The 27,083-nt window shown below is 37.3% G+C and overlaps 1 protein-coding gene across 5 annotated transcripts; it reads left to right on the top strand.

Moving 5' to 3' along the window:
- Window positions 1-504: 504 nt before the first annotated feature.
- Window positions 505-27,083, top strand: RBM45 (RNA binding motif protein 45). Of its 5 annotated transcripts, none has more exons than XR_010122853.1 (11): window positions 529-963; window positions 4,381-4,503; window positions 6,171-6,297; window positions 8,396-8,518; window positions 9,291-9,470; window positions 11,603-11,732; window positions 11,909-11,993; window positions 12,208-12,371; window positions 14,070-14,270; window positions 21,936-22,880; window positions 24,544-27,083. XR_010122853.1 is itself a non-coding variant. In XM_063647640.1 (11 exons), the coding sequence occupies exons 1-9, from the start codon at window positions 664-666 to the stop codon at window positions 14,260-14,262; spliced, it is 1,425 nt and encodes a 474-aa protein (XP_063503710.1). In that variant the 5' UTR covers window positions 529-663; the 3' UTR covers window positions 14,263-14,270; window positions 21,936-21,975; window positions 24,544-27,083. The 5 variants fall into 5 exon arrangements, 3 of the variants coding, with proteins under 3 accessions (XP_054334710.1, XP_063503710.1, XP_063503709.1); XR_010122852.1 differs by having other exon boundaries at window positions 8,396-8,515; window positions 9,282-9,470; XM_063647640.1 differs by having other exon boundaries at window positions 21,936-21,975.

Consider the following 27,083-nt stretch of genomic DNA (forward strand, 5'->3'; position numbering starts at 1 on the left):
TGACTACCATGGATATCAATCACCCTGGCCTGCCTTCAGCAACTATCCTGTCAAGTTGGTTTAGCCAGAATCCTCCTTAACACTGATGTTCCCTCCTTGTAATTTTCCATCCACTGACCTCCCACCCAGCTTCTTGGTTAGAAATTTGTCCTTATTAGAGTCAAAATTCAGTCCAATCTCTCTCTCCCACTGCAAGACCCCATTGCAGCTGTCCCTGGACCTATCTCCACGGCTCCCTTTGTCAAAGTTGGCCTTCCTGTACCATCTCTAACGAGTGTCATGAATAATTTTTTCTTTAACACTGGAAAGAATCCTTGGCCTTAGGGGTGGGGTAAAGCCAGCGTTGGGAAAGCCTGTGCATTAGGCAGCGCTGTTCTGCCTGCAGGGAACAACGATTGCACATCTGACACTTGGGCCTAGGCTCAGCTGGATTTGAGGATTTGAGACTTAGACTGGGTCAGGGTCCCCCGCGTCGCCAGGGGGCGCTGCAGGCCGCTCCCCGGAAGGCCGCATCCTGCGCGGCTGGACAGCGCCTGGCGCGGGACTCCTCTTTCTCCCGGAAGCGGAGCAGCGAGCCGGCAAAGGCTTGGGTGTGAGACAGCAACGGTGGCAGACACCGCAGAAGCAAAGAGCAGTGAGGCTACTGCATTCGGGTGGAGCACCATGGACGAAGCTGGCAGCTCTGCGAGCGGCGGGGGCTTCCGCCCGGGCGTGGACAGCCTGGACGAACCGCCCAACAGCCGCATCTTCCTTGTGATCAGCAAGTACACGCCTGAGTCGGTGCTGAGGGAGCGCTTCTCGCCTTTTGGCGACATCCAGGACATCTGGGTGGTGCGGGACAAGCACACCAAGGAGTCCAAGGGCATTGCTTTTGTCAAATTCGCCCGCAGCTCACAGGCCTGCAGGGCCATGGAGGAGATGCATGGCCAGTGCCTCGGCCCCAACGACACCAAGCCCATCAAGGTGCGGGTGCCCGGGTCGGGGTGCCCTCGGGGGAAGGAGTGGGCCTCTTGGACCTCCCTTCACCTGCTGCTCTGCCGAGGTGAGGGAGGAGTGGAACATCCGTTCCCGGCAGCTGACCAGACAGCACCTGGCTTGGGGACAGGGGCTGCTTTGAGGAGAGTCTCCCCTCCCACGAAGCTTCGCCGGGTTGCAGGGAAGGGGACGGGATGCGGAATGTTTGCCCCACGAGAGCGGACCCGGCAACCGCAGCCACCGGGTGACAGAACAGCAGTGGCTGGGCCTCCCCTCTCCCTCACCCTCACTAATCCACCAGCTCTTGAGTTCACTGCCAAACTCGTCCTAGCCTACTTTGAGTACTTTTCTGACCTTCCTCTCTCAGATGCCCAGATTTCCATATATAAAAAACGGAAAAACTCTACTTTTCCTCAGGTAGAGATGAGGCGTTAACAACTTGACAAAAGTACTTTAAACTGGGGACCTCTGGTGTTGGACGTTTTCCTAGTACCAGACGAAAGAATACATGTACAGAAAGAATAAGTGCAGGTGTTTAAAACGGTCACTGTTAACATATTCTTCACGTTTTGTTATTTTGGAAAATTATTTTGAATGAGCTCTGTTTCTGAAAGTGTTAATAGCATACATTTGGTTCTTGACCCTTTCCGTTACTGCAACTTTTCTTTGAAAGCAGACCAAAGTAAACTGCCTTAAGAAGAGCCAAATCATTGTGATAATGACACGTGGCAGGAAGGATCATTTTGAGGGTTATTTGACATAATCTGTGCTTTCAGCACAGTGCCTCACACAGGGTAAGCCCTCAATATGTGCTTGTTATTGATCAGTAGTAGCCAAGATGTCACAGCTTACTCCCTGTGATCTCAAATCAGGACTCAATCCTGAGAATCTGGCAATTGCTTACATTGTACCCTTCGTCTGCCCCATGTAAATAGTTGCTGTGTATGTTATTCTGTTGGTAATTTACACAAAATATTTTCTCAATTTTTTAAAAAAATTGTTTTCCAGACTGAGAATGGTATTAATATGGACTTATGTAAATAAAGGACTCAGAGATATTTCAGTCTCTGGAGGTCTTGCTCCATCCACAAAAAAGAAGGAGCCTGGGAATATACCAACAACACAGTAAACAGTCCCTTCCTCCCACCTCTCCAACCCTCTGAAGTGTGTCAGAATGACAGCAACAAAATTAATGGTAGGGCCACAGCATACAGGATCAGGAGTTGGCAAACTTTTTCTGTAAAGGGCTGACTAGTAAATATTTTAGGCTTTGCAGGCCACATACAGTCTCTGTCACATAACCTTGTCTGTTTTTACAGTCCTTAAAAATTGTAAAAACAGTTATTACATCATGGGCTATACCAAAAATGGAGCTATAGTTTGCTGACCCCTGTACTAGACTGATGAATTTTATCGCTGTCCAATTATGACCTTAGTGGAGAGGGTTTTTATATTTTGAGTGTAACATGGCCACAGAGCCCTTGTGGGCAACTCAAAAAAATGTCCCATATTTGAAATTGATGGACCACCTTCCCCTGATAAATTTCTGTAAGAGAAATTAAAGGCCCAACCCTGAAATGTACCCTCTCTTTTAGCCTCAGAGAAATTAAAGATCTTGTTCCCAAAAAGAAATAAACTTTACTATTTTCTTTGCCACATTTTTGACTATTCAGTTTTAGCCAGAAGGTTGTTTCACTGTAGTACCTAGCTAGACAGTCTAGTTTCTTTTTCTTTTTCTTTTTCTTTTCTTTTTTTTTGAGACAATCTCACTCTGTCACCCAGGCTAGAGTGCAGTGGCTTCTTGATCACAGCTCACTGTAGCCTCCACCTCCCAGACTCAAGCAATCCTCTTGCCTCATCCTCCCTCTCGAGTAGCTGGGACTGCAGATGTGCACCACCATGCCCAGCTAATTTTTTTATTTTTCGTAGAGACAGGGCCTCACTATGTTGCCTAAGCAGGTCTCAAGCTCCTGGGCTCAAGTGAGCCTCCTATTTCAACCTCCCATTACAGTTGTGAGCCACCACACCCTAACAGACTAGTTTCATTCAGCAGTTGCAACTTGAGCCATCTTCAACTGGAACACTCTTGGGTTGTTTTCAGCATTTCCAGTTAAATTAATTCAGCTTCAATATTTCTATTGTACTTTGCTTTTGCAAAGTTTCAGAAGATCTATAAGACAACAATATTATCATACCAGGCCTCAGCCAGAAAAGATTGTCCAAGTAAAAGTTATTCTGTGACCAACTATGTTATCTGGTGGAAAGGGGGAAACCTAGAAAACAGAAGAAAAAAATCTTGGCTGTAGTTTTGCAAGAATGCTTCTTATCTAGAGCCTATGAACACACAGTCTATGAAGGTAAAAATTTATGGGAGAAATCTACCATGAGGAGGTTAATTATTTTACGTATGTTCTACATAGACTGTCTCCTTTATCAGAGATTTGAAACACCTCAGTCCTCTAAAATATAGAAATCTGTGCTCTGATGGCACTTCCAATTTCATCTTAACCTGTGCTTCTTTTTTTTTTCTCTAGTGTCTTTGCATATACTTAAAGCTTCCCTATTTGTATTTCCCTATTTACCATTTATTACTGATATCAGCCACAAGACTCTAGTGGGCCATTTCCATGTTACTTAATAGTTGTACTCATATAGTGCTTGACATATAGTATAGATTTATTGAAGGAATAACTAGAAGTAGACTATAAAGGGATATGTCTCTAACACTGTGGTTTTCTTGGTTGCTGCTTCCTACTCTGGAATTTCATAAGTTCCAGTTTTCTCATGTTTCAATGATATAGAGCCCCCTTTACCAGCAGTGGATCAGAGACCAAGATATAGAGACCCCTTTAAAGGAAAAAGAAACAAACAATGCCAGTGCCCTTGTTTATGGTGTTTTAATTAATTGTATTATGTTTCTTCAAATTACTCTGGCTAAAAATAAATGCAAAAGTAGAAATACATTTGGGAAAAACACAATGCAGAGATTGGTATTATCTCATAAAAAAAGTCATTGCAGGCCCAGCACAGTGGCTCACACCTGTAATCCCAGCACTTTGGAAGGTCAAAGTGGGAGGATCACTTGAGCCCAGGAATTCATGACCATCCTGGGCAACATAGCAAGACCTTGTCTCTACAAATATTAAAAAATTAGCTGGGTGTGGTGGTGTGTGCCTGTGGTCCCAGCTACTTGGGAGGCTGAGGTGGGAGGATCACTTGAGCCTAGAATGTTGAGACTGCAGTGAGCCATGATCACACCACTGCACTCCAGCCTGGGTGACAGAGTGAGACCCCGTCTCAAAGAAAAAAAAGAAGTAATTGCAAGAATAATTGCTTTTGAAAAAATTTAAGAAATGGGAAAATAGTTGACATTATTTTATTTTGGGAGTTTTGTTTGTTTCTTAGGTTTTCATTGCTCAGTCCCGATCATCTGGAAGTCACCGAGATGTTGAAGATGAAGAACTTACAAGAATCTTTGTTATGATACCGAAGTCCTACACAGAAGAAGATCTGCGGGAAAAATTTAAGGTATTTATTCTAATCAGCTAGCATATGTGATAACTCATAGTCCTGCATAGGTTGTATGGGTACTAAATGTGAAGTGTTGTTGGAATAAGGTCAATAGAGTAGTCATGGGGAGTTACATAACTGTTTTCATCAATTTCAATCTACTCTTTAAATATTAAACCTAGCATAAATTAGTTTTTAAAATTAAAGAATATATAAAAGCTGGAAAATAGTAATGGTAGTCTCCCCCTACTTTATTGTGAAAGTAGAGATTCACAGAAATGAAGCATAAAGCTCAGAAACTTTTAAGTAAAGTCACACAACTAGTAGGTGGTAGAGCTATGATTTAAACCCAGGCTGTCGGAGTCTGGAGCCTGCTCTTGGTCTTTAAAATTTCAAAGCAGGCTTTTATCACTCCCCTCTATTGCCTGGCATGTAGAGGCGAATCAGGCAGACCTGAGTGTGTGAACTGTATTATCTAGTCATGAGAACCGGCCTATGGTGTGTTGACATGGTACTCATTCACAGAAAGGCTTATTCTTTGAAGAGTTTTTGTCCTAAAATTGGGCCTTTGAAGGAATTATATTTAAAGAAGAAAACGTAAATATAGCTCTGACCTATATAAATGAAATTTGAGGATAATTTTATGTCTTTTTAGCCATTAACTTATGCAGTGATAAGCTTTCACACAAATTATTAAAAAGCCATTTTTAAATTGTTCTGAATTGTAGTTTTTTATCTTTTTTCTACTAATCCTCCCATGAATTGGGTGGCAACAAGCAAGAAAGAAAACAAGCAGTAAAAAGTAATTTTCAAACTTTCTGTCCTACCCCAAATGAGAATTCAATAAAATACTTCAAAAATAACAAATACCGAAAACGTATATTTTATAGATCCTCCAGTAGTAAGGAAAATGTTTTTTACCCTTAAATATTTATAAATTTTTATCTTTTCCTTAATGAACAAATATAACACTTTATAATGTACAATAATTAAGTTGCTAATTGATTACATAAGAATTTGTAAAATAATAAATACCAATTATATTCCATATTTCTTTGAACATTGAAAGTAAACACTACTGCATGTTTCTCAGAATGGTAACTTTCTGAGTGAACCAGCATATTTTAGAGATACCCTTTGAGAAGCACTCCTTCAAAAGAATACACAATCATTTATGTTCCTGTTAGAAGACAGACAAGTAATAATAGCTAATGTTCTTTGAGTATGTTCCAAGCCCCATGTAAGCACTTCACATGTTTTACTTCAGTTAACCCTTAAAGAACCCTGTGAGGTAGATACTACTGTTAGCCCCTTTAGTAAAGAGGTAGGCACGGAGAGAATAAGTAAACTGCCTAATTAATGAGTGGTTGATTCAGGATTTCAATCTAGAAGGTTTAATTCCAGAGCTCTGGCTCTTAACCACCGTTGAGCAAGACTTTGGAGCTATCCAGACCATGTACAAATTCTTACTCTTCTGTGACTTTGTCCCTCTTTGATTTCTCTAAAGCCCAGCTTCCTCGTCTATGAAATAAGCATATTTGCATATACAAATATGCAATATCTGCATATTTTATACTGCTTATTTCTTTGCGTGCAAGGGTCACATATAAACAAATTTTTAGTTCTGAAATACTCTGTTCAATTAATTTTAAGTCCCCTAAAATCATGTCTTTTAACTCTCTTAGGTGTATGGAGATATCGAGTATTGCAGCATTATTAAGAATAAAGTCACTGGAGAAAGTAAAGGTTTGGGCTACGTACGATACTTAAAACCATCACAAGCTGCCCAAGCAATAGAAAACTGTGATCGAAGTAAGGATGTGTTTAACATTGTTAAAAACTTTTGTAAAAAATTCTGATTATTCTAAATAACTGAATTTAATATTAGTTTTTGCTAATAACTGTATCTGCTAATGTAATTCTAGCAGTGGGTATTTAAATATTTACAGTCCAAGGAAGAAAAATATTTTGGGGCTATGATTAAACATTCATTGAGGCACTATCTTGAAGAAATAAGAGCAACTACATTAACTTAGTAAGTGAAATGCATACTTTGGGTATTATTTTTATAGGTTTTTAAGGTTTTCTAAGTGTATTTTAGAATTTTAAGTATTAAAAACTTGACTTACCTTTTCAAGATTTTAAAAATATTCTTTATATTTGTTTATATTTGATCTACATCCCAAAGAGTATAAAGTATAACTAATAAACCTATAGGTTAAGGATAAGATTTATAAGATGTGCTAACATAGGTAATTGATATAGATAGGGTTAATTTCAAGCTAGAGTGACATGAATGTGATCTTCTGATGTTGCTGTATATATGAAGAATAAGAATTTTAAATATGTCAAAGAGAATATTCTTTGTTGGTATACTTCTAGTTAGGTATATTGACCTTTAGAAATGATATGTAGAGTAATTAAATTCCTGGATTTTAGGACATTATAAAAATCTATACATACTGGAAATAATTACTGTTAATCAGTAGAATTCTTAGATACCCCTAAGGTACATACCCAAATTTTCTCTTAGATCCTTCTAAATTTCTCATTTAGCCAGCACTAATTGAGTACCTGCAGTATACTGATCAATATGCTAAGTAGAGGGATACAGATGAAGTATATGGCAGCCTTCGCATTTAAGGAATTTATAGCTGTATTGGGTAGCCAAGATCTAATAGGCAAAAAATAAAGAATAATGGAAGAACTTTTTTTAAAGGCTCTTTGAAAGCAAGAAGTGTGTCTTATTTGTCTGTATCTAGTACAATAATAGGCCCTCAATAAAGATTTATTAAGCTCTCTATAAAAGTAACTGCCATTTATAGTAGACTTGATAAGAATTTGCCAAATGAAAAAAATGTTCATAAGTGTATGGTAGAGTCTGTCAATGGTGAAAAACAAGTGTGCTGGATGAGCATGGCAACACATGCTGAGGGGGTAGGACTTGTGTCTGGTGTCGAGGAGGCAGGACAGAAGGTGAGAGCAGTGCTAGCAGAGGCACAATGCCAGGAATAAACATGTCTTTTGCTTGGTGCTGTGAAGGCAGCTGTCTGAGTAAAGCACAGTATTTCTGTTGAGACATTCTGAGACACAGTTAACTAGGTACACTGGAACATGGGAACCATATATTGGAGGTTAGGAAAAGTTCAAGGTTAGTCCACATTAGGATTCCTTTGTAGATTGTTTAGAAAGACAAAAGTAAGAACAGTTGATCTAACCCCACGGTATTAATGATAGATTTCCAGAGAAGAATTCAGACTGGCTGGTTTTATCCTTTTTTAAGCCACTGAATAATGTGAAGAAAACTGAACCGTTGAGATATGCCCATGTGCACATAAATGCATAATAAGCATTTTGTTTAAAGTTTCAGAGGGTTCGCGGAATCTTCCCACCTTTTGAAGCTCATCCTTGGACCCCTAGTTAAGAACCCTTGATCCAGAAGCAAAATAAAACACAGTTAAAGGGCTCTTGTAATTAATTGAAGAGAATCTTAATTAAAAACAGAGCCAGAGAAGTTAGAGTAAAAGATAGCATATTCTAATTGTGTGCATTTCAAAGGAAGAAACTTGGTGACAGCTTAAATATGAAGAAGCCCTACAGGATTTTGATGTTGAGGAGCTTAGTGAATGAATGACGATGTTATCTGTAATAGGGGGAGATGGGAACGGATAGCATAGAATTGCTGATCTTTCATGTCTACATTGACCCGTAATTTGGGATTCTTGCTGTTTGTCATTTACTCTTTGCCATCTTCCAGAAAGCAAAGAAGTAGGTCTGGAGGAGATGGCCATTGTATAGATTTTGCTTTGTAAAATTATATTTATAAAGCTAAGTCAGGCACTAGCAATCAAGTATATTTGCAGGTATGTTAAATTTGCTATGAAACTTGAAATTCATGGGTTTTTTTCAGGTTTTAGAGCAATCTTGGCTGAACCTAAAAATAAAGCTTCTGAATCCTCTGAACAAGATTATTATAGTAATATGAGGCAAGAGGCTTTGGGACATGAACCTAGAGTAAATATGTTTCCATTTGGTAAGTAGGCAACCTTTACTTTTAATAGTGTAGTGTAGTATATGCGATCTAATTTGGGTTTTAAAGAATACTCTGTTATTGGGCATCTATAAATTTCACCTAGTGAATAAAAATCTTAAATGTAGTTTTTTTATTCCTAAAAAGTGGATTATGACTCCTGAAGTTCTTAATATTTAACACTTATTTTGTTTAACTGATTTCTAATTATAGTTTTCTCTGTTAAGTTACGCATTCCTCATATTAGAAACTATTGCCACTGCCACTTTTTTGGGTGAGCTTCTGCCTCTATATAGCTGATCAAAAACTTAAAAAGACATATGTAGATATCCTCTCCGTATGAGTCCTAAAATTTTGTCCCAGAACTACTGCTGCTTTAAAATTAGGGCTACAGAAAGGAGAGGAATGGTAAAAGAAGAAGCTCTGATAGAAAAAGGGGAAAATGGGTAATGAAAGTAAGGCCTGTGAATGTTATTTGACGTAAACGTTCAGGTAAAATACTTACCATATTTTTCAGTTTTGCTTAATAAACTTCTTTCTGTGAAATTAGACTATGCATTTCTTCTTATATTTCTGCATTAAAGGTAGGGGAGTGGGGAGAGTTGTCTTTTCTTGTCATTAGTCCCATCGGTAGTTCTGATGACCAGAAGCATACTACAAAATATGGTGCCTTTATTCAGTACAATGGACTCTTTGTTTTCTAGTAGTTAAAATGTTAAGCGAATTGTTGGCTGTGTAGAAATCTAAAGATTTACTTTTTTTCATATTGTTGGAGAACAACAATCTGAATTTTCAAGTTTTGACAAGAATGACAGCCGAGGCCAGGAAGCAATCTCCAAACGCTTGTCAGTTGTATCAAGAGTTCCTTTCACTGAAGAACAGCTTTTCAGCATTTTTGATATAGTACCGGGATTGGAATATTGTGAAGTTCAACGAGATCCTTATTCAAATTATGGTAAAATAATGTTCACATTAAAAAATATATATATATATATATATATATACACACACACACAGTTTTGTTAAAATGGCTTTTCTCCAGTGGCACTTTTATGTCAAGTACTGCTCATGTGACAGGAATTTTATCTTTCCTTTTTCTCTACTTTAGACTTCAAAATATGGTGATACCTTAATAAACAAAGCCCTGGAAATATGTCTTCTTTTTACAAAATTGTTCACTGTAAAATATATTTTAACTCCCACAAAATATAACATTCTGTATTCCAGTTGCACAACAAAAAATACCTCAGGATAGAGCCTCTATCACTATGTACTCTTTTGGTTAATGCTAGACAAAATTATGAAACTCACAAAATTTCCTCCTCATTCATCCCTAGATCTCTTTCTCTTAAATTTATACCCTTCCTTCCTTTCATTCCAAGCATCTAAATGCCCTGCTTCTCTCCTGCTTCTTCCAATTCTCAATGGAAGCAAGACTCCAATATCAGCCATGTGAACTTATTAATTAGTTAATTGATTAAACCCATTATCTAACATTAGCTAACCCATCTTTGTGTTTTAAGCTTTTGATTTTATTAAGGCTCTTTGTTAATGGAGGCATTGTGGCATAATGGGAAAGTTTGGCATTCCATTTTGCATAGAATCAGGTACAAATCCCAGCAGTGGCATGCAGCTTTGAGACCTTGGCAACTTGCTTATCCCCTCTGAGCCTCTCTTTCCTCGTATGTAAAATTGGATCATTGATACCTTCTTTGCCAGGGTTAGGTAAGAATTAGAGATAAAATATGTAAAATAACTTAATGCAAGTTCTGTCATGTAATAGGGCACTCAGTAAATCTAAGGGTTTTTTTTTTCTTTGTTAGTGAGGGGTGGTAGAGAGAAATCATACTTGGTTGGCATCTCTTCCAGTTTTGTAAGGATACCTGATTTAGTCCTTTTAGAGTGGCATGGCTGTTGACATAGAAGTAGTGACATGAGTTTGGTCATGTGGACCAACAGGACTAAGGTAACTCCACCCTTCATACAGACAACCCCACATACTCACTAGTACCCAACCCAGCACTAGTCTTTTTGTAGAACTGTCTTTGAGCCATCCCCAACCTTAACCCGATCATAGGCTGTCATTCTCCGTTCTAAGACTTCTAGGCACGTATTTTTGTGTTCTTTGGCACATTTGTTATATGCATATGAAGTTGTGTTTATTTTGTTTTGTTCCCTCCCTTTTATCTGGTATGTCAAAATGTATTTGTTCCTGTACCTTCTGTTTCTCTGGTTGGATGTGTCTGAAATATATGTGTCATTGGAACATCTTTTTATTAATAAAAGTGTCATCATACAGTTCGAATCTCATTTGAATTAACTTTATATGGTCATTTGATTTCTGTGTTTTATTTTAATTTCATTATAATATTGGATGCTTGGGTTTCCAGATGAACATAAATTATAAGTGTTTCCCCAGTGGTTTGTATTATAAATGTGAAAACCTTTTGGTTGTGTCACAAGCTCCTGGGCTCTCTAAGGAATGCATTATAACATTGTCCCTCCCTTCAACATCACTCTCCTAAATTGAAATTCGTCCCTTTGGCAGAAATCTCTCCAAAGGAATGTAAAATATATCACTTGTGATCTGAGATCCTCTGTTCCCTATCTTTTTGTTTTTCATTCAAATCACTTTTCCTCTCCCTACTGCTGCAGATAGCCAGGATGAGTATATATTCTTTTCAACTGTCACTTCTCATTTCATTTCCTACCCAGTATGGTTGGGAAAATCTTAAAATTTCAAAGTAGATTTCAAAGAATAAAAATTTAGACTTTTAAGTATATTGGTATCGTATAAGAAAAGCTAGTATCCTAAAACTAAACTTATTAGACAGGATGTATGTTAATATTCCATTTTCCCTAAAATATCATGTTCATATTTTTCCCTAAATTATTTCTTCCTTTTCTAGGAATACACCTGTTGCACACATGATAACAGAACTGTGTTTTCTGATACATTTGATTCTGTATTTACTAGTTGTGTGATATTAGAGTTCTACATGGTTTCATTTTTGTGATAGATTGTAACATAGGCCTTAGGCACTCAGTCTGCTTTCCTTTTTCATTTCTGTATGTTCTCTATTTTAGGTCATGGAGTGGTTCAGTATTTTAATGTAGCATCAGCTATTTATGCAAAATACAAACTACATGGATTTCAGTACCCTCCTGGGAACCGAATAGGTGTTTCCTTCATTGATGATGGAAGTAATGCAACAGAGTAAGTACCATTCCAAGAGTGTCTAAAGCCGAGCTTTGAGTGTACATGATTGATAGGACTTGAAGAATAAAAATAGAAACAATTGACCTCTCAGGTGAGAAAGTCACACAAAACAAGTTACTGTTAAAAGACTGAATATTTTTAGTTTTCTGTAAATTATCAGTTATTGTCTCCAGTCTCCTTAGAAAAATGGCAACGCAGATGGTAGCTGCACAGCTTGCATCAATGGTGTGGAATAACCCAAGTCAGCAACAATTTATGGTAAGTAGGTAAGAATTTAACCTTTATAATATATCAATAGCATATAAAATAAATGTGAAGAGAAATCATACTTTGTTGATTATCTATGTATGAAAATTTTCAGAGCTATTGTGGAAGACCACATAGATGCCATGATACATATCTGTCTTTAGCTCTTGGCCAAAAATCCCTAAAGGGCATTTTTTTCTTTTTCTTGTTTTCTACCTGTTAACAGCAATTTGGAGGAAGCTCTGGATCACAGTTGCCTCAAATCCAGACAGATGTTGTACTTCCATCATGCAAAAAAAAAGCCCCTGCTGAAACTCCTGTGAAAGAAAGACTTTTTATTGTGTTTAATCCTCATCCTTTACCTTTAGACGTATTAGAAGATATATTCTGGTAAGAAAGTTACACTTTTTGTTATATTTTATTTACACTAGTAATTTAATTATTCTCATAATCTAGACACTTCCTTCATCCAGTACCTATCAGGTAGAGATTATTTGTTCTCTGCTTTTAAAAACTCCTTATTTATATCATCTTTTTCAATTTCTGATTATTTTCTTCTCTTGTTTATCAGTCACACATCCTAAGGCTCCATACAGAATTTCCTGCTATTTTGTTTTTGAAACATGAAATGGGCCTGGTGTGGTGGCTCATGCCCGTAATCCCAACACTTTGGGAGGCCGAGGTTGGAGGATCGCTTGAGCTCAGGAGTTCAAGACCAGGCTGGGCAATATGGCAAAACCCCATCTCTACAAAAAATACAAGAATTAGCCAGGCATGGTGGTACATGCCTCTGGTCACAGCTACTTGGGAGGCTAAGGTGGCAGGATTGCTTTTGCCCAGGAGGTCGAGGTTGCAGTGAGCCACAATTGTGCTACTGTACTCCAGCCTGGGTGACAGAGTGAGACCCTTTTTGTTTTCTGTGTTTTTTTTTACTAAGCATCTTCTGTTTTGTTGGTGCATTGTTGGATCCTTAAGGATTATACAGTTGCATTGTGTAAACAATTACTTGATTGTAGGGAAAAATATATAAATGTTTTTTATAATAAAGGGAAGGTTCTTATTTATTTTTGTGTTTTTAACATAACTCCTTTCTTCGCTTTTTCTTTTAGGCCTTTTTCCCATTTGCCTTATAAGAATGTTAGTGAATTTGATAGATAGGAAGCTTGTTAAAGAGCTGCACAAAATATCAGGGACGTAATGTGATAGTATATTGAGGCTCAAAAGGAAAAAAATTATCAGGATATGGTTCAAGTATTTTGACCTTTATTTAACTGATATATTTAGCTTTTTCTTGAACCTCCTCTTTGTTCAAGGCAGGAACTGTGCTAAGTACAAGAGACATTATGTAAACAAAATATTAAAAGGACAAGACATTATGATTCTTGTCCTCTTAGAGCTGATCTCATGTAGGAAACAGACAAGTAAACAGAAAATTACAACCCAGGGTGATTGTTGCTGTGATAAGGAATGTGTAAGATACATAGGAAGAGCAGTTACCTTAGAAACTCTGAGAAGCCTTGAAAGAAGGAAGGTGTATGTGGAGACCTGAAGGATAAAAATAATTTCTCCACAGGTGAAAGCTGGGGGTATGCATGGTTATTTCTGCCATAGAGAATGTAAAAGAAGGGCTGTTAAATAGGGAATTTGAGAGATTATTAGGGAAAATGAAACTAAAGAGTCCAAGGACAATGTCAGAAAGGCTCTAGAGCTATATTAAGGAATTTGTTGTCACCATGGAGGCAGTGGGGAGCTGCTGAGGGGACTTTTAGGGAGTAAATGATCATATTTATGTTTTAGAAAGATCACTCAGAAGACAGAGTGAAAAATGGATTGAAGAGGGACAAGCTCAGGGGTAAGGAAACTAGTGAAAAAGGAGTTAGATTAAGGAAAAGATGATGGTCTGAATGAGAAGAGAGACCTGAATGAGAATGAATAGAATTGACTGATTGAGATGTTTAAGATTGACATGAGTTGGAGGTCGGATCTGGGGAGAAGGGTGAAAAAGGAGTCAAGAATGGACTCCAAATTTTAGACCTGAGCAGTTGTATTTATCAATTTTGGTTGATTATTTTTTTCACTTTGTTTCAGTCGTTTTGGTAACCTGATCGAAGTTTACCTTGTGTCAGGAAAAAATGTGGGGTATGCCAAGTATGCCGATAGAATAAGTGCTAATGATGCCATTGCCACTCTACATGGAAAGATTCTGAATGGGGTGAGACTTAAAGTTATGCTGGCAGATTCGCCAAGAGAAGAATCTAACAAACGGCAAAGAACTTACTGATTCTTGAGGTAAGCCCTTTTTAATCTGAATTTTAAAACATATTGAGTAAATAGTAAATGAGGAATATGTGTAAGTACTTTATGAACTTTTCTTTTTAGTGATTTAGAAGTTGTCGGTTAAAAGAGCTTTGCAACTATTTAAACTTTAAAAATTGTTGACATTTACTGAAGAATGTTTTTACCCTTCTATAAAATAAAATCACATTTCAATTTAGAAAGATAAATAATAGTTTTTGTTTGTGAAATCTTAGATTTTAAGAATTAGACTTTTTATTATGTGCTTATATAAACTTTAAAGTTGTCCAGTGCTAGAATAAGGATTGCTTTAAAAAAAAAAAAATTGAAATACTTCTAAAGATTTTTAACTTGAAGAATTGGTGTCTTGAGTTATGAATTGAGGTAATTTATAACAGTCGTTTATAAAGATAATGTTTTGACTTCTCTCTAATGAAATGCCTAAAAAGCAATATCAAATAATCTATCATTTTTGGACCTTTTGAACCTAAATGTTGGTGTTTTCTGGACTTATATTTGTGAGTTTGTGCATTAAAACAATATATTCAGAAAATATTCTCGTATGAATATATGTATTTTTTAAGAAAACCTGACAACCAAAAACTCTTTATTGTAAATTTTGATACATACAGCCATATGAATTCCATTTCCTATTTTATTTATTAGTTTTCAAAAATCAAACTACAATTTCTTTGACTGTGACAGTTAGTTTATATCTGTATGGTTTGGGGAAACATTCCTTAAAGTTTGGCTTTTTTTTCCCCCCCCGAGACGTCTCGGTCTGTCACCCAGGCTGGAGTGCAGTGGCGAGATCTCGACTCACTGCAACCTCCACCTCCTGGATACAAGTGATTCTCCTGCCTCAGCCTCCCCAGTAGCTGGGACTACAGGCATGTACCACCACGCCTGGCTAATTTTTTGTATTTTTAGTAGAGGCGGGGTTTCACCGTGTTTCGATCTCCTGACCTCATGATCCACCCGCCTCGGCCTCCCAAAGTGCTGGGATTACAGGCATGAGTCACCGCGCCTGGCTTAAAATTTGGCTGTTTTTATTCTGTAAAATAATTCTGAATTTCAGGGGAAGCCGTTCTCCTGTTCCCACACACTAACTTTCCAAGTCTACTATAGGTCAAATGTAGTAGATGGCAGGCACTTTGAATTCAGTTTGAAGTTACTGGCTTGAAACCTTTATTTTTTTCACTTAAGATTTTCTTTCTGACCAATTATGTGAGCTAGCACGTATGAGAATGATTCCTGCCAGGCCTCACTGCTGATGACCCTTCCTCTCCTAGAACAGATCACATGATTAGTTCCTCCTTCATAGAAGGCATTTGACAAGAGAAAGTGCCCATTGGGCCCATTATGAATAATCCTAATTTTTAAATCTTTTTAAATGTTTTATTAAATGACAAAACCACTCTCATTGTACCATACATTGTTAGCAATTTAACCCTGGATATATTAAATTGGCAGTGGAAAGGAATTAGCAAGCATTTTTTCCTGTTTATGGATAAAATGTTAAGAATGAATTCTGTTTGGAGAAGCTATCATCTAGCATGCAAAAAATGTGTTTTTTCCAGTCTGTGAATATTTCAATAATAGGAAATAAATAGTTCTTGCTTTTACTCAATAAATCTTTGTTCTTAAAAAGGACAATAATATAGACTTTCGACTTCTCAGTGTAGAAAAGTATATAAATTAATCTTGTGGTTGAACCTTTTCTAATGATTATTTACATGTTAAAGAGAATATTGGGCTTAAAATAAAAAGCCATTTAACTGCGACTGGGCTGGTCTCTACGCCTATTTTTTTTTTTTTTTTTTTTTTAAACACAGAATCTCACTCTGTCACCCAGGCTGGAGTGCAATGGCCTGATCTCGGCTTACTGCAGCCTCTGCCTCCTGGGCTCAAGCAGTCCTCACAGCTCAGCCTTGCAAGTAGCTGGGACTACAGGCATGTGCCACCATGCCTGGGTAATTTTTTTTGGTAAGACAGGGTTTTGCCATGTTGCCCAAGCTGGCCTTGAACTCCTAAGCTCAAGTCATCTGCCTTCCTCGGCCTCCCAAACTGCTGGGATTACAGGCATGAACCACTGCGCCTGACCCTCTTTGCCTTTTTGAGGCCCAGTTTTCTCATAGGGCTTTTGAGAGACAATGAGTCAACAAAATTCCTTGTAAAATGAAAAAAAGGCTTTGAAAACTCTTGCATTTGTAGCTTCAGTGAAACCTTTGAGATGTCTTCTTATCTAAAATAATGACATCCAAATGATCAGAAACTAAAAGTATGATGATATAAAACTACCTCGTGGCCAGTTGGTGCTGTGAGAACTAAGCTTTATAAATACCACATTTTTCCCTTAAACTCATCCAATCTCCTGCATTAGAGGAATTGCATATTCAGCATGGCTGTTCATAAAAATTTTAATCTATCATTTTTCCCTTTTTTGAACTGTTACACATATTCAGGGCAGAGATAAAGTAGGGTCAGGTTAGTTGAAAATGGCTATTTGGATAGGATACGATTAGCTACACGGTTTTGAATTTCTTCTAATTGCAGCATGGCTTTTTTATTTTTGCTGCGGATCTTCTATTTACAATGGACTCCATTACGAGATTCTTCTTCTTTGTTGGTGTATTAAACAAACATATTACCTTATTTTTAAGGTTCAATAAAATACTGTGGAAGACTTTCCCAAATTTTATATGATTGTGACAAGTTTTTTGGGGTAGGTGCACTTTTTTGTTTGTTTCTTTAATTTTTAAGAGGCTGCAAACACAGCTCATGAAGGCTGGTTTCTTTTATCTCTGAGGTATGGGCCTGGGATTAAGTGAGTCATGACTGGGAAATAGAAGCAACTGATCCAAGGATATAACATTGAAAGTAGTTGAATTCTATTTTGAGATGGGTCTGATAACCACAATGTAATTCTCTTTCTGTTTGAGGAAAATATAAATTTTAGTATTTCAGAGCATCAGATTTTTTCTTAATTCACAACACTTTCCCTCTAGAAATTCAGCACCTGCATCACCCTTCTGAGTAAGTTTGGTTGTATTTGGGGGCAGCTATGATTAAGCAGATAACATTGGGTATATTGAAATAAAGGAACAATTCCTAACATTTTAGGAATACTACAACAGCTATTTCCTTTCCTTTCAGGTGATGATTTTCATACTTGTGTTGTGTTCTTTCTACAGAACAAAGACTAAATAATGACATAATCCTCAGCTGACTGACTGAAAATGTGACTGGACGCATTCCCTGTGGACAGTTGACAGCTTTTTTTTTTCCATATACCTGATAGTCTGTGTACAGCATTGTTTTGTCTGGGAAGCAGGGATTGCTGACATGTATTTTTGAACCCATACATTAATGCTAAAACGAATATAGTAGTTGTTCCTTAGAGCAATATGTTGTTACGTGTAGCAGAAATAAAGTTTTCTTTGCTTAACTAAATCATGACTTATTTATGTGAAAGACAAGAACAGAAAAATTTAATAGACAGTCTTTAGAATTTGACTAAATGCCATATGTCATTGATTTTGAGATGCACATCTTTCACATTTTAACACCCCTGAAAGTAGAAGCATCTCTATATCAGTTGTGTGGCATAGTGTAATTGACAACCTTATTTTCTTTCTTAATAAAACATGAAAAGGTGCTTTTTTCAATCAATTGCATCTTAGAGTCAGTAAAATATGGTAATTGCTACTCAATCTATACATGCAGCTTAACTGTTTACACTTAATCTAAGGACAAAAGACAAAATCATTGGAAATATTTTATACTGTATTTTTTTTAGTTATACCAAAATGTGTTGGTAATTTTGTAAAGCTCTTTTAAGATTATAAGGCAACAGTGATAAAAAAATTAAAACTTGTTAATAATAAATTTAAATAAATGTCAGTGGCTTTGGAAGATGGACATCTTTATCTTTATAGAAATAATGGCCACTCCAAAAATATGACATGTAAGGAATTTTCAAAACAGACTACAATAGGAAGTATAGTTATTTTGAAATTAAAGATTAAAATTAGGGCCAGGGGTGGTTTTCACCACACCTATAATCCTGGCACTTTAGGAGGCCAAGATGGGAGGATCACTTGAGCCCTAGAGTTCAAGAGGAGACCAGCCTGGGCAACATAGAGGACCTGGTCTCTACAAAAAATTACGAAATTAGCCAGGCGTGGTGGTGTGTGCCTGTAGTCCCAGCTACTCAGAAAGCTGAGGCGGAAAGATTGCTTGAGCCTAGGAGACCGAGGCTACGGTGAGCCACAATAGTGCTGCTCCAGCCTGGACAACAGAGCGAGACCCTGTCTCAAAAATAAAAACTAAAACTAAATAAAGATTAAAAATTAGGGATCTATTCTGCTTGTATTTTGAAAACTTCTAACAAAAAAAATTTATTAGCTCCGGCATTGAATTGATATGTATCAAAAAGGTATATCTAAATCAAGCATTTGGCACTTTTCATAAAAAGGTATTATAAATGATATGCATTTGTTAAAACATAATTATCTCCTCATTATACTTCTCACATTCTGACTCAAACGATGAAAGATTAAATTCAGCAATCTTAATAATTGAGTATCTTATACTTGGACATCTCCATTGGAAAACTAAAATCTTTTCTTTTAAAAGTCAGTGATTTTAGCAAATTTAGATAAGAAAATTTAGTCGTATCTTCACAGGCAAAACTGCTGACAAGAATTGGGCCAGGTATCTTTCTATGAGGCAGAGGATGTATTTTAAAGAGAAAGGAAAGCTGGGTGCAGTGGCGCGTGACTGTAGTCCCAGCTACTCAGGAGGCTGAGGCTCAGGAGGCTGAGGCGGTAGGAGTGCCAGAGCCCAGGAGTTCGAGGCTGCAGAGTGCTGTTATTGTACCTGTGAATAGCCACTGTCCTCTGTTTCTTTGTTTTTAATTTTTTAAAAGAACAAAGCAATGAAAAACCTAAATGAGGAAAGTTGTGGATTAATTACCAAAAAATAGGTGTAGTTATCCCAAACTCATTTACTGTACACATAGTTCAGTTTTCACAGGTTGGAATTAAATTGTTCCTTACAAGTTATTGGGCTCTGCCATGTAACTAATGCTTGAATTACCTCAAAAATATTTCTGCCAGGTGGTTAATCTAAACCGTGTAAAAGTAACACTTAGTTATAGAAAGGAGCACTCTACCTCCTACCTGAGTCTATTGCGTCTTTGGTTAATCTTCACAATTGAGATAAGATCCTATTTCCTACAGTTTTCCCCTATTAAAGTATTTCACTGGGCTTTCTAGGAGAGCTTGAATCTGTCACATGGTAGCTATCATATACCTGGTCAGCCCTCCACATTCTCTGTTCAGATTAAATGATCCCGGTTTCTCCCTTCTACCAGTCAGGCAGCCAGTCCCAGCAAACAGCTGTGGTAAGAGTAAGGTGCCTTATCTAGATGTATTTCTTTGACTCTTAGTATAAATTCTAAAGAGATCATATGATACCTCTCTACCTACAAAACACTGCTTTTTCAGTACAACCTGTTGTTTTGTTTTCTTTCCCAATTGCATGTCTCAGTAAACAATGCCTACTTCAGCTTCAGAGTGCATTTCATCTTAATCCTCTCATTTAGCCTTGGTCCTGTCTTCCTATCTTTTGCAGTTGATCCCTAAAGCTGTATTTTAAAAGCCAGAATTTTAGATTTTTCTTAGAATGAGGAAATTCTAGAACCTAAAAAATAGCATTTAGTAATCTAGTTGTTTATGTCTTCACCTTAATGTTTACTTCTCAGATGCACTTTGAGTATGAGAACATAATATATAAATACTTGGATGCCCAGCAAATGTTAGTTATTAAAACTGCCAACACAGTGAAGTTTTATTAGTATATATTTCTTAAAAAATTTTTTTTAAATAATAAGCAATACATCTCAATAAACTTTTCAAGTATGTAGTTAAAATAAGAAATAACATTTAAAATAAGCCTGATTAAAGCCTTCTTGTAAATTCATTAACTGAGGTCTTGTATGGTAGTTTACTGAAAGCAACTGTCAAATTTGCTGCATCTAAAGCAACATGTTCCAAACTATGTTCCTTGAAATACTGGAAAGAATTTTTCATGGTTAAATACATTTAGAAAATGTTCAGTATTTTTAGCTCCACAGGTTTCATCTACCATAGATAAAAAGGTAGTGAAAAATACCCAGGAAATTATTACTCTAAAATTTTAGCTTTCTCTGAATTTTGTTCTCTCTTAATTGGGATCCTATTCAGTATGAATGAACCCATAGAAAGTAGAAATAAGGGACTTTACCACTAGGTGGTGATAAACATTGGTGATAAAGTACAGCATTCCAATGTTAATTTAAGGCACTGAGATGGAAATGATGGTGTTTGAGATGCCTAAAACTGCGGTTCTTTTTTTTTTTTGAGACAGAGTTTCGCTCTTGTTGCCCAGGCTGGAGTGCAATGGTGCGATGTCAGCTCACCGCAACCTCTACCTCACGGGTTCAAGCGATTCTGCTGCCTCAGCCTCCCGAGCAGCTGGGATTACAGGCACGTGCCACCACACCCAGCTGATTTTGTATTTTTAGTAGAGACAGAGTTTCTCCATGTTGGTCAGGCTGGTCTCAAACTCCTGACCTCAGGTGACCCGCCCGCCTCGGCCTCCCAGAGTGCTGGGATTACAGGCGTGAGCCACCGCACCCGGCCAAAACTGTGGTTCTTAAACTTTGGTGTCCACAAGAATCACCATGAGTGTTTGTTTAAAATGTAGGTATACTGGTTCTGCAGGTTTGGGGTGAGTTTCTGAACAAGCTGTGGTTATGATGGGGTGGTCAGTGGCATTCACTTTGGAATATACTGGCCCAAAGAGATTTCATATGTTGGACCTTAGGTTGGATTGTTGTAAAAGTAACGCATCGAGAAGTTGTTTCCTAGTCTTTTTACCTTGGGCACTTTTTAGAATTAAGCATCTGGTTTTTCCTCAGTTAATGTCAGTAAATATGAATTGCATTAAGAAATTGAAAAACACAGTCTCACAAATAACAAATAATAGGCCATCTTTTTTATGTTAGTGAATATTTTTTGATGTTTGTAAAGGATGGTAATTGTTTATGCCATTCAAAACTTTTACCTAATATTTTTATTTACATTTATTTTTAAGTGAATTGTCTAAGTAAATTACCAAAGATTGGGATTCTGAAAAAGTAAGTAGGTACACATTATTTGTTTTAAATGACAAAGGAGTATGAAGGAGATGTAATTATCATTGTCAAAAAAACTGAAATAGAATAATCAACAGGGTACAGAAATACCTCTGTGTGTGTGTGAGTGTTCTTATAATCGTAAGATGAATCTTCTTGTAAAATGAATGCTTTTTTGATGTACCCAAAAACCTTTTGATTTATAGGTACATTGTAACTTTCAATACCTTTAATAAATACTAAAGCTAAAAATCAGTGAGGGCAAGAACAAGTGAAATCTATTGCCTTTTCACCTAGAGGTATAGCCACACGCAGGCTTTGTTCCATATGTGGATGGTAAGCGCTATTAAAAATCAGGGCAGTTATTTTTACATATGATTTTAGTAAAGAGAAAACAAAAATGATCATCCTTATTAGACAAGAAGTTCCATTTTAATACTTGAATTCTAATAAATGGATTGCATTATTTCCTTTTCTAGAAACAGTAGCTCAAGAACACATGGATCCTGGGAACTGAAGGTATGGTATTGGTAGGAGATCAGACAGGAATATTCAGTTAAAATATCAAGTTGTAGTTCATTCATTACAATGGCCATGCTTTGACTTTATTTAAGGTAGAAAAGTCTTGTCCTTAGTAGAAAATGCAGCTCCCACTATACTTTGAGAAAGTTACCAGGCTCTGTGAAAATTTGAGTAATTATCTGAGAGAAAGGGAGTTCTGTGACTGTCATATATGAATTGAAGACAGTATCTGGATGTCAAGGTCCATGTGAGCTAGCTAACCTAGGCTATACCACCGTGGGACTCTTAGAAACCGCTTGTCTGACCGAAATTCTACAGAAGTGGCAGAAGGAAGGCATCAGGAGACCATTTTTAAACAGTTGTTTGTATATGAGGTACAAAACTCAAGAATTGTGTGAAAAGGCAAGAACCAGTACTGTTTTCTACAGAAACTGGGGGAAATACTGAGCACAGAAGAATAACCAAAGTGCTTCCCACCAATAACTTCTGTGAAACTACGTTCTCTGAATTCTTCTCCAAATTCTTTTCTGATTTTGTAAGTAATGATGTTACAACTAATTTTTTTGCTTATATATTATTAATATTTTCTAGCATTAACAAGACATAGGTAACAGCATTCATTAGCTCAGAGTTTTTAAGGGTTTTGTTTGCTTGCTTGCTCTGTTTTTTTGTTGTTTCTTTATGCTAGAAAAAAAATTAAAGTCATCTACTTTAAAGGCATATACTAATTTACTAGAAGTTCTGATATATAAAAATATGTAATTTCATTTTTTTTTTCTCTTTGTCAACAAAGCCTATCTGGGCCGGGTGCAGTGGCTGACGCCTGTAATCTCAGCACTGTGGGAGGCTGAGGTGGGCGGATCACTTGAGGTCAGGAGTTTGAGACCAGCCTGGCCAACATGGTAAATCCCTGTTTCTACTGCAAAAAAAATACAAAAAAATTACCCAGGCGTGGTGGCAGTCACCTGTAATCCCAGCTACTAAGGAGGCTGAGGCAGGAGAATCTTTTGGAGTAATCCCAGCTACGAAGGAGGCTGAGGCGGAGGTTGCAGTGAGCCAAGATTTCGCCACTGCACTCCAGCCTGGGTGACAGAGCAAGACTCCATCTCAAAAATAAATTTAAAATAAAACAAAGCCTATCCATTGTGTTGGATTTTGGCCCTAGGAGATAATGTTTACATTCTTATATCATTGTCCCACTGGCACAAAAGTCTTCCTCCCTCTTCTATATTAGTACATTCGTAACTTAATAGAAGTGCCAGTGTGACCATTTTGAAGAGGGTAGAGAAGAAGATTTTAATCTATTACTTAAAGGACTGACTTTAGAAACAATCTACAATAGTTGCTTGAGAGCACTGGACAGGGGGAGCTGCTTTGTCAATATCAAGATTGAGTCAACGGTGGCAAAAAAAGAGTGTACTAGGAAAGATAGCACCTACCTTTGGTTTATCATCACCAACTCCTACCAGAATTCATCTACCATTAGGTACCATCTTGGCTTGTTTATTTCACCAGAAATTCCTAACAGGACTCATCTCCTACTACTTTTAGCCTAAATCTGGGAATCATAGGCAATAAGGAGTCTATACCAGGTACTGTAATGTAGTCCCTACAGTCTTATTTTACTATGTTAACTCAAAGGAGGTATTTCACACACAAAAAAAATCGGAAGTAAATCTCCCTTACATCATCCTTAAAGATTAGCAATGTGCCTGGAATATCCAGCTTCTACTTAATAGCTTTTAGCTATTTGTAGCAGGAATTTATCATGTCTTCTAGATCTTGTTGATATTATTAGCCTTTAGTTCCCCAAAAATGAGTTTCATATATGGTACCCACATGGCCTTTTTGGGTCTGTTTTCTCATCTAGAAAATAAGAAAGATAATATTAGTGTAAATACAAGCCTCTGCAAACCTCCTCTCTCAGGGTTCTACAAAAACAACCTGGAAAACATTAAGTAGGAAGAAAATTTATATCAATCATAGAAACTTAGGTTAAGATTAGTGGAAACTAGAAAGAATTTCTACTAAATAGAAATTCGGTAGAATCCCAGTAAGGGGTAGGATTTTAAAAAATGGCTGACTCCAATTCTACATTGGAACATCCTGTTAATAAAACAAGATGACAGCTGGGCGTGGTGGCTCACGCCTGTAATCCCAGCACTTTGGGAGGCCGAGGTGGGCAGATCACGAGGTCAGGAGATCGAGACCATCCTGGTTAACACAGTGAAACCCCATCTCTACTAGAAATACAAAAAATTAGCCGGGCGTGGTGGCGGGCGCCTGTAGTCCCAGCTACTTGGGAGGCTGAGGCAGGAGAAAGGTGGAAACGCAGGAGGCGGAGCTTGCAGTGAGCCAAGATCACGCCACTGCACTCCAGCCTGAGCGACAGAGTGAGACTCCGTCTCAAACAAACAAACAAAAACAAATAAAACAAGATGACACCTTAGCCTCCCATCTTCTGACACTCTTTATTAACTTATGTATGAGAAGGCTATACTATTAATTTGAGACAGCTATTGAGAGTCTTGTCATAATAGGCTTCTTTCTGCATTCCTTCACTAGTGGCCCTGAAGCTGCACTATGTTGGAGGTTTGCTTGACTAAGAGAACCACACGCGGCATTCACCTCAGTAGGGGAGTCATAAAAGATCCCGCCTCTGACCTGAAGAGTATGAATGACAAAGGTGACATAACCAGCACGGAAAGATGTCTTAGCCTCTGCACATCAGCTGATTTAGAATACTTACAGATAGGGGTTGGGGTGGGGGGTGCGGAATGTTCTTTTCAGCTTCTTTACACTGAGAACTTTGATCTTATTGCAAGGAAGTCCCTTACCCTCTTCTACTGCAGATCTGACGGACCTCCTGGGATTTCCTGGGGAAATGAAATGAGTCTAACACCTTTGACCACCTGCTGGATATTATATCAGCACTTACTTCAGTAAACTGAAAGAGCTGAAAGCAATATTCAGAGTCTGACAGTTCTCTGCAACTGGCCTAGATAACCTCATTGTGAAATAAGTAACTAAATGGACAAAAGATTTGAACAAGCACTTCACAAAAGAAGACCAAGAAGAGGGCAGGGTTTTTTGTTTGGGGAGTTTTATTTAGTTTTGTTTTGGGGTTGTTTTGTTTTGGCAGAGGACAGGAGGAGTGGATAGATTCATTTTGTAAAGAAATATTAAAATATTCTTTTTAATTTGATAGTTAATATAAGCTTAAGAATCTTTTAAAACTCAGAATGTTCAGCCGTATTAGTCATCAGTGAACTGCTCATTAAAACTACAATAAGCTACCCTAACAGTGGTATGAACAGCAAGAACTAAAATGTTGACAGTACCAAGTACTGGTGACAGTGTGAAGCAACAAGAACTGCTGATGCAAATTGGCTCAACCGCTTGGGAAAATGTTTGACAGTATCTACTAAAGTTGAACATATGTATACCCTCAACTCAGCAATTCTACTTCTAAGCATATATCCAACAAAGATGTGTACATATATGTACCAAAAGACACATACAAAAACATTCTTGGTATTATTCATAGTAGCCTCAAAGTGGAAACAACCCCAATGTCCATGAACAGAATGCATATGACACTCTATAGCAAGGAAATGAGCTAACTTGCTACACTTAATGATTTGAAGGAATCTCACAAACATAATGTTGAACAAAAGCAACCAGCCAACAAAAGATGTGCTGTAGGATTACCAGTTACAGAGTTCAAAAACAAGCAAAACATACCTTTGAGCAGAATGGAATGGGGGAGTTCACAAAGGGAGTTATGGTGTGCTGGTGGTCTTGTTTTTCTTGACCAGGATGGGGATAACTGATCGTTTTTGAGCTGCACTCTATGGAGTATGCATTTTTTATTTATCTTATACTTCAATTAAAGTTTTTCTTTCTTAGTGAATAAAGCAAAAATCAGCATGAGGCTGGTGAAACAGACAGTTCTGCAGAATGAGAGAAGAGCAATGTCCTGTAGCATTTAGAAAGAAGGACTTTGTTCTTCCAGTGCTTATAGAACAAGAAATATTAGAAAATATCTGCTTTTGCTCCCCCTATGGTGCAGCAGGGTATTATGATGGCAAGAGGGCAGGAAAATAAGAGTGAGAAAAGAAAGGGAGAAGCTAAATTAATATTTGAGTCAGAAATAGTAAATAGTCATAGCACTAAAGAAAATTGAATCCATGATGAACAGTGAATACTGAACTACTTTTCAGAATCCTGTGGGTTCTCATGAGTCCACAAAGCGAAGATGGAGGGAAGTTCCCCCACTTTTTGTTCATTATCCAGATCAGAACTGCTTTCATCAATGTTATATATTGTGCTTTAAAAGCTTTCTTTTAAAGGATTCTCTGCAGCTTAAATAAGTTAGGATGAACAAAAAGCGCCAGAGCAAAAGATAAAAAGCACCCTCCGACGAATATAGTAAGAGAAAAGGTGCAGATCAAAAAGGCTGATTACAGAGATTTATCCTTTGACTAATAGATGTTCCCAATAAACAATAACTCATTTTAATAGAAGAAACATGGTTGATCTAAAAAATTTTAAAAGTCACAAGACTGAAGATCCTCTTCTACACATTTTAAATGCCATCTGGAATGGAGCAATGTCTGCAGTTTTGTAGCCCAAGATTTCTCTACTCATCCAAATTGTAAAGGTAACAGACATTCTGTGATATACAATGTACTGCTCATTTGCCCTTTCTGGAAAAAAATTAATCACCACACTCCCAAAATGAATCAAAATTAAGAATAAAAGAATGAGGAAAGAAAGGCCAGTCGGTGAGTATTGAAATCATCACTGAAACTATTAGAATAATGAAGGTAATTGTAAATTTCATTTTAAAAAAAAAGAGGTTTATTATATGACTTATCTATTTCGAAATTTGTCAGTGGGATTTATAACCCTAGGTTAAGTTAATGAAGGCCAAGAAGGAATGGCAGTTTATTTTTTTGGGGGGATGGAGGTGGGTAAGGGGTAAAATCCTTCTCTTTTGTAAAGAAATATTAAAATTCATTCTTTTTTTACTTTGATAATTAAATGTAAGATTAAGAATCTTTTGAAATCTGTTAAGGTTGTTAATAATAAAATTAATAACA

This window comes from Pongo pygmaeus, chromosome 11 (assembly GCF_028885625.2).
Source record: "Pongo pygmaeus isolate AG05252 chromosome 11, NHGRI_mPonPyg2-v2.0_pri, whole genome shotgun sequence".
Taxonomy (NCBI): Eukaryota; Metazoa; Chordata; class Mammalia; order Primates; family Hominidae; genus Pongo; species Pongo pygmaeus.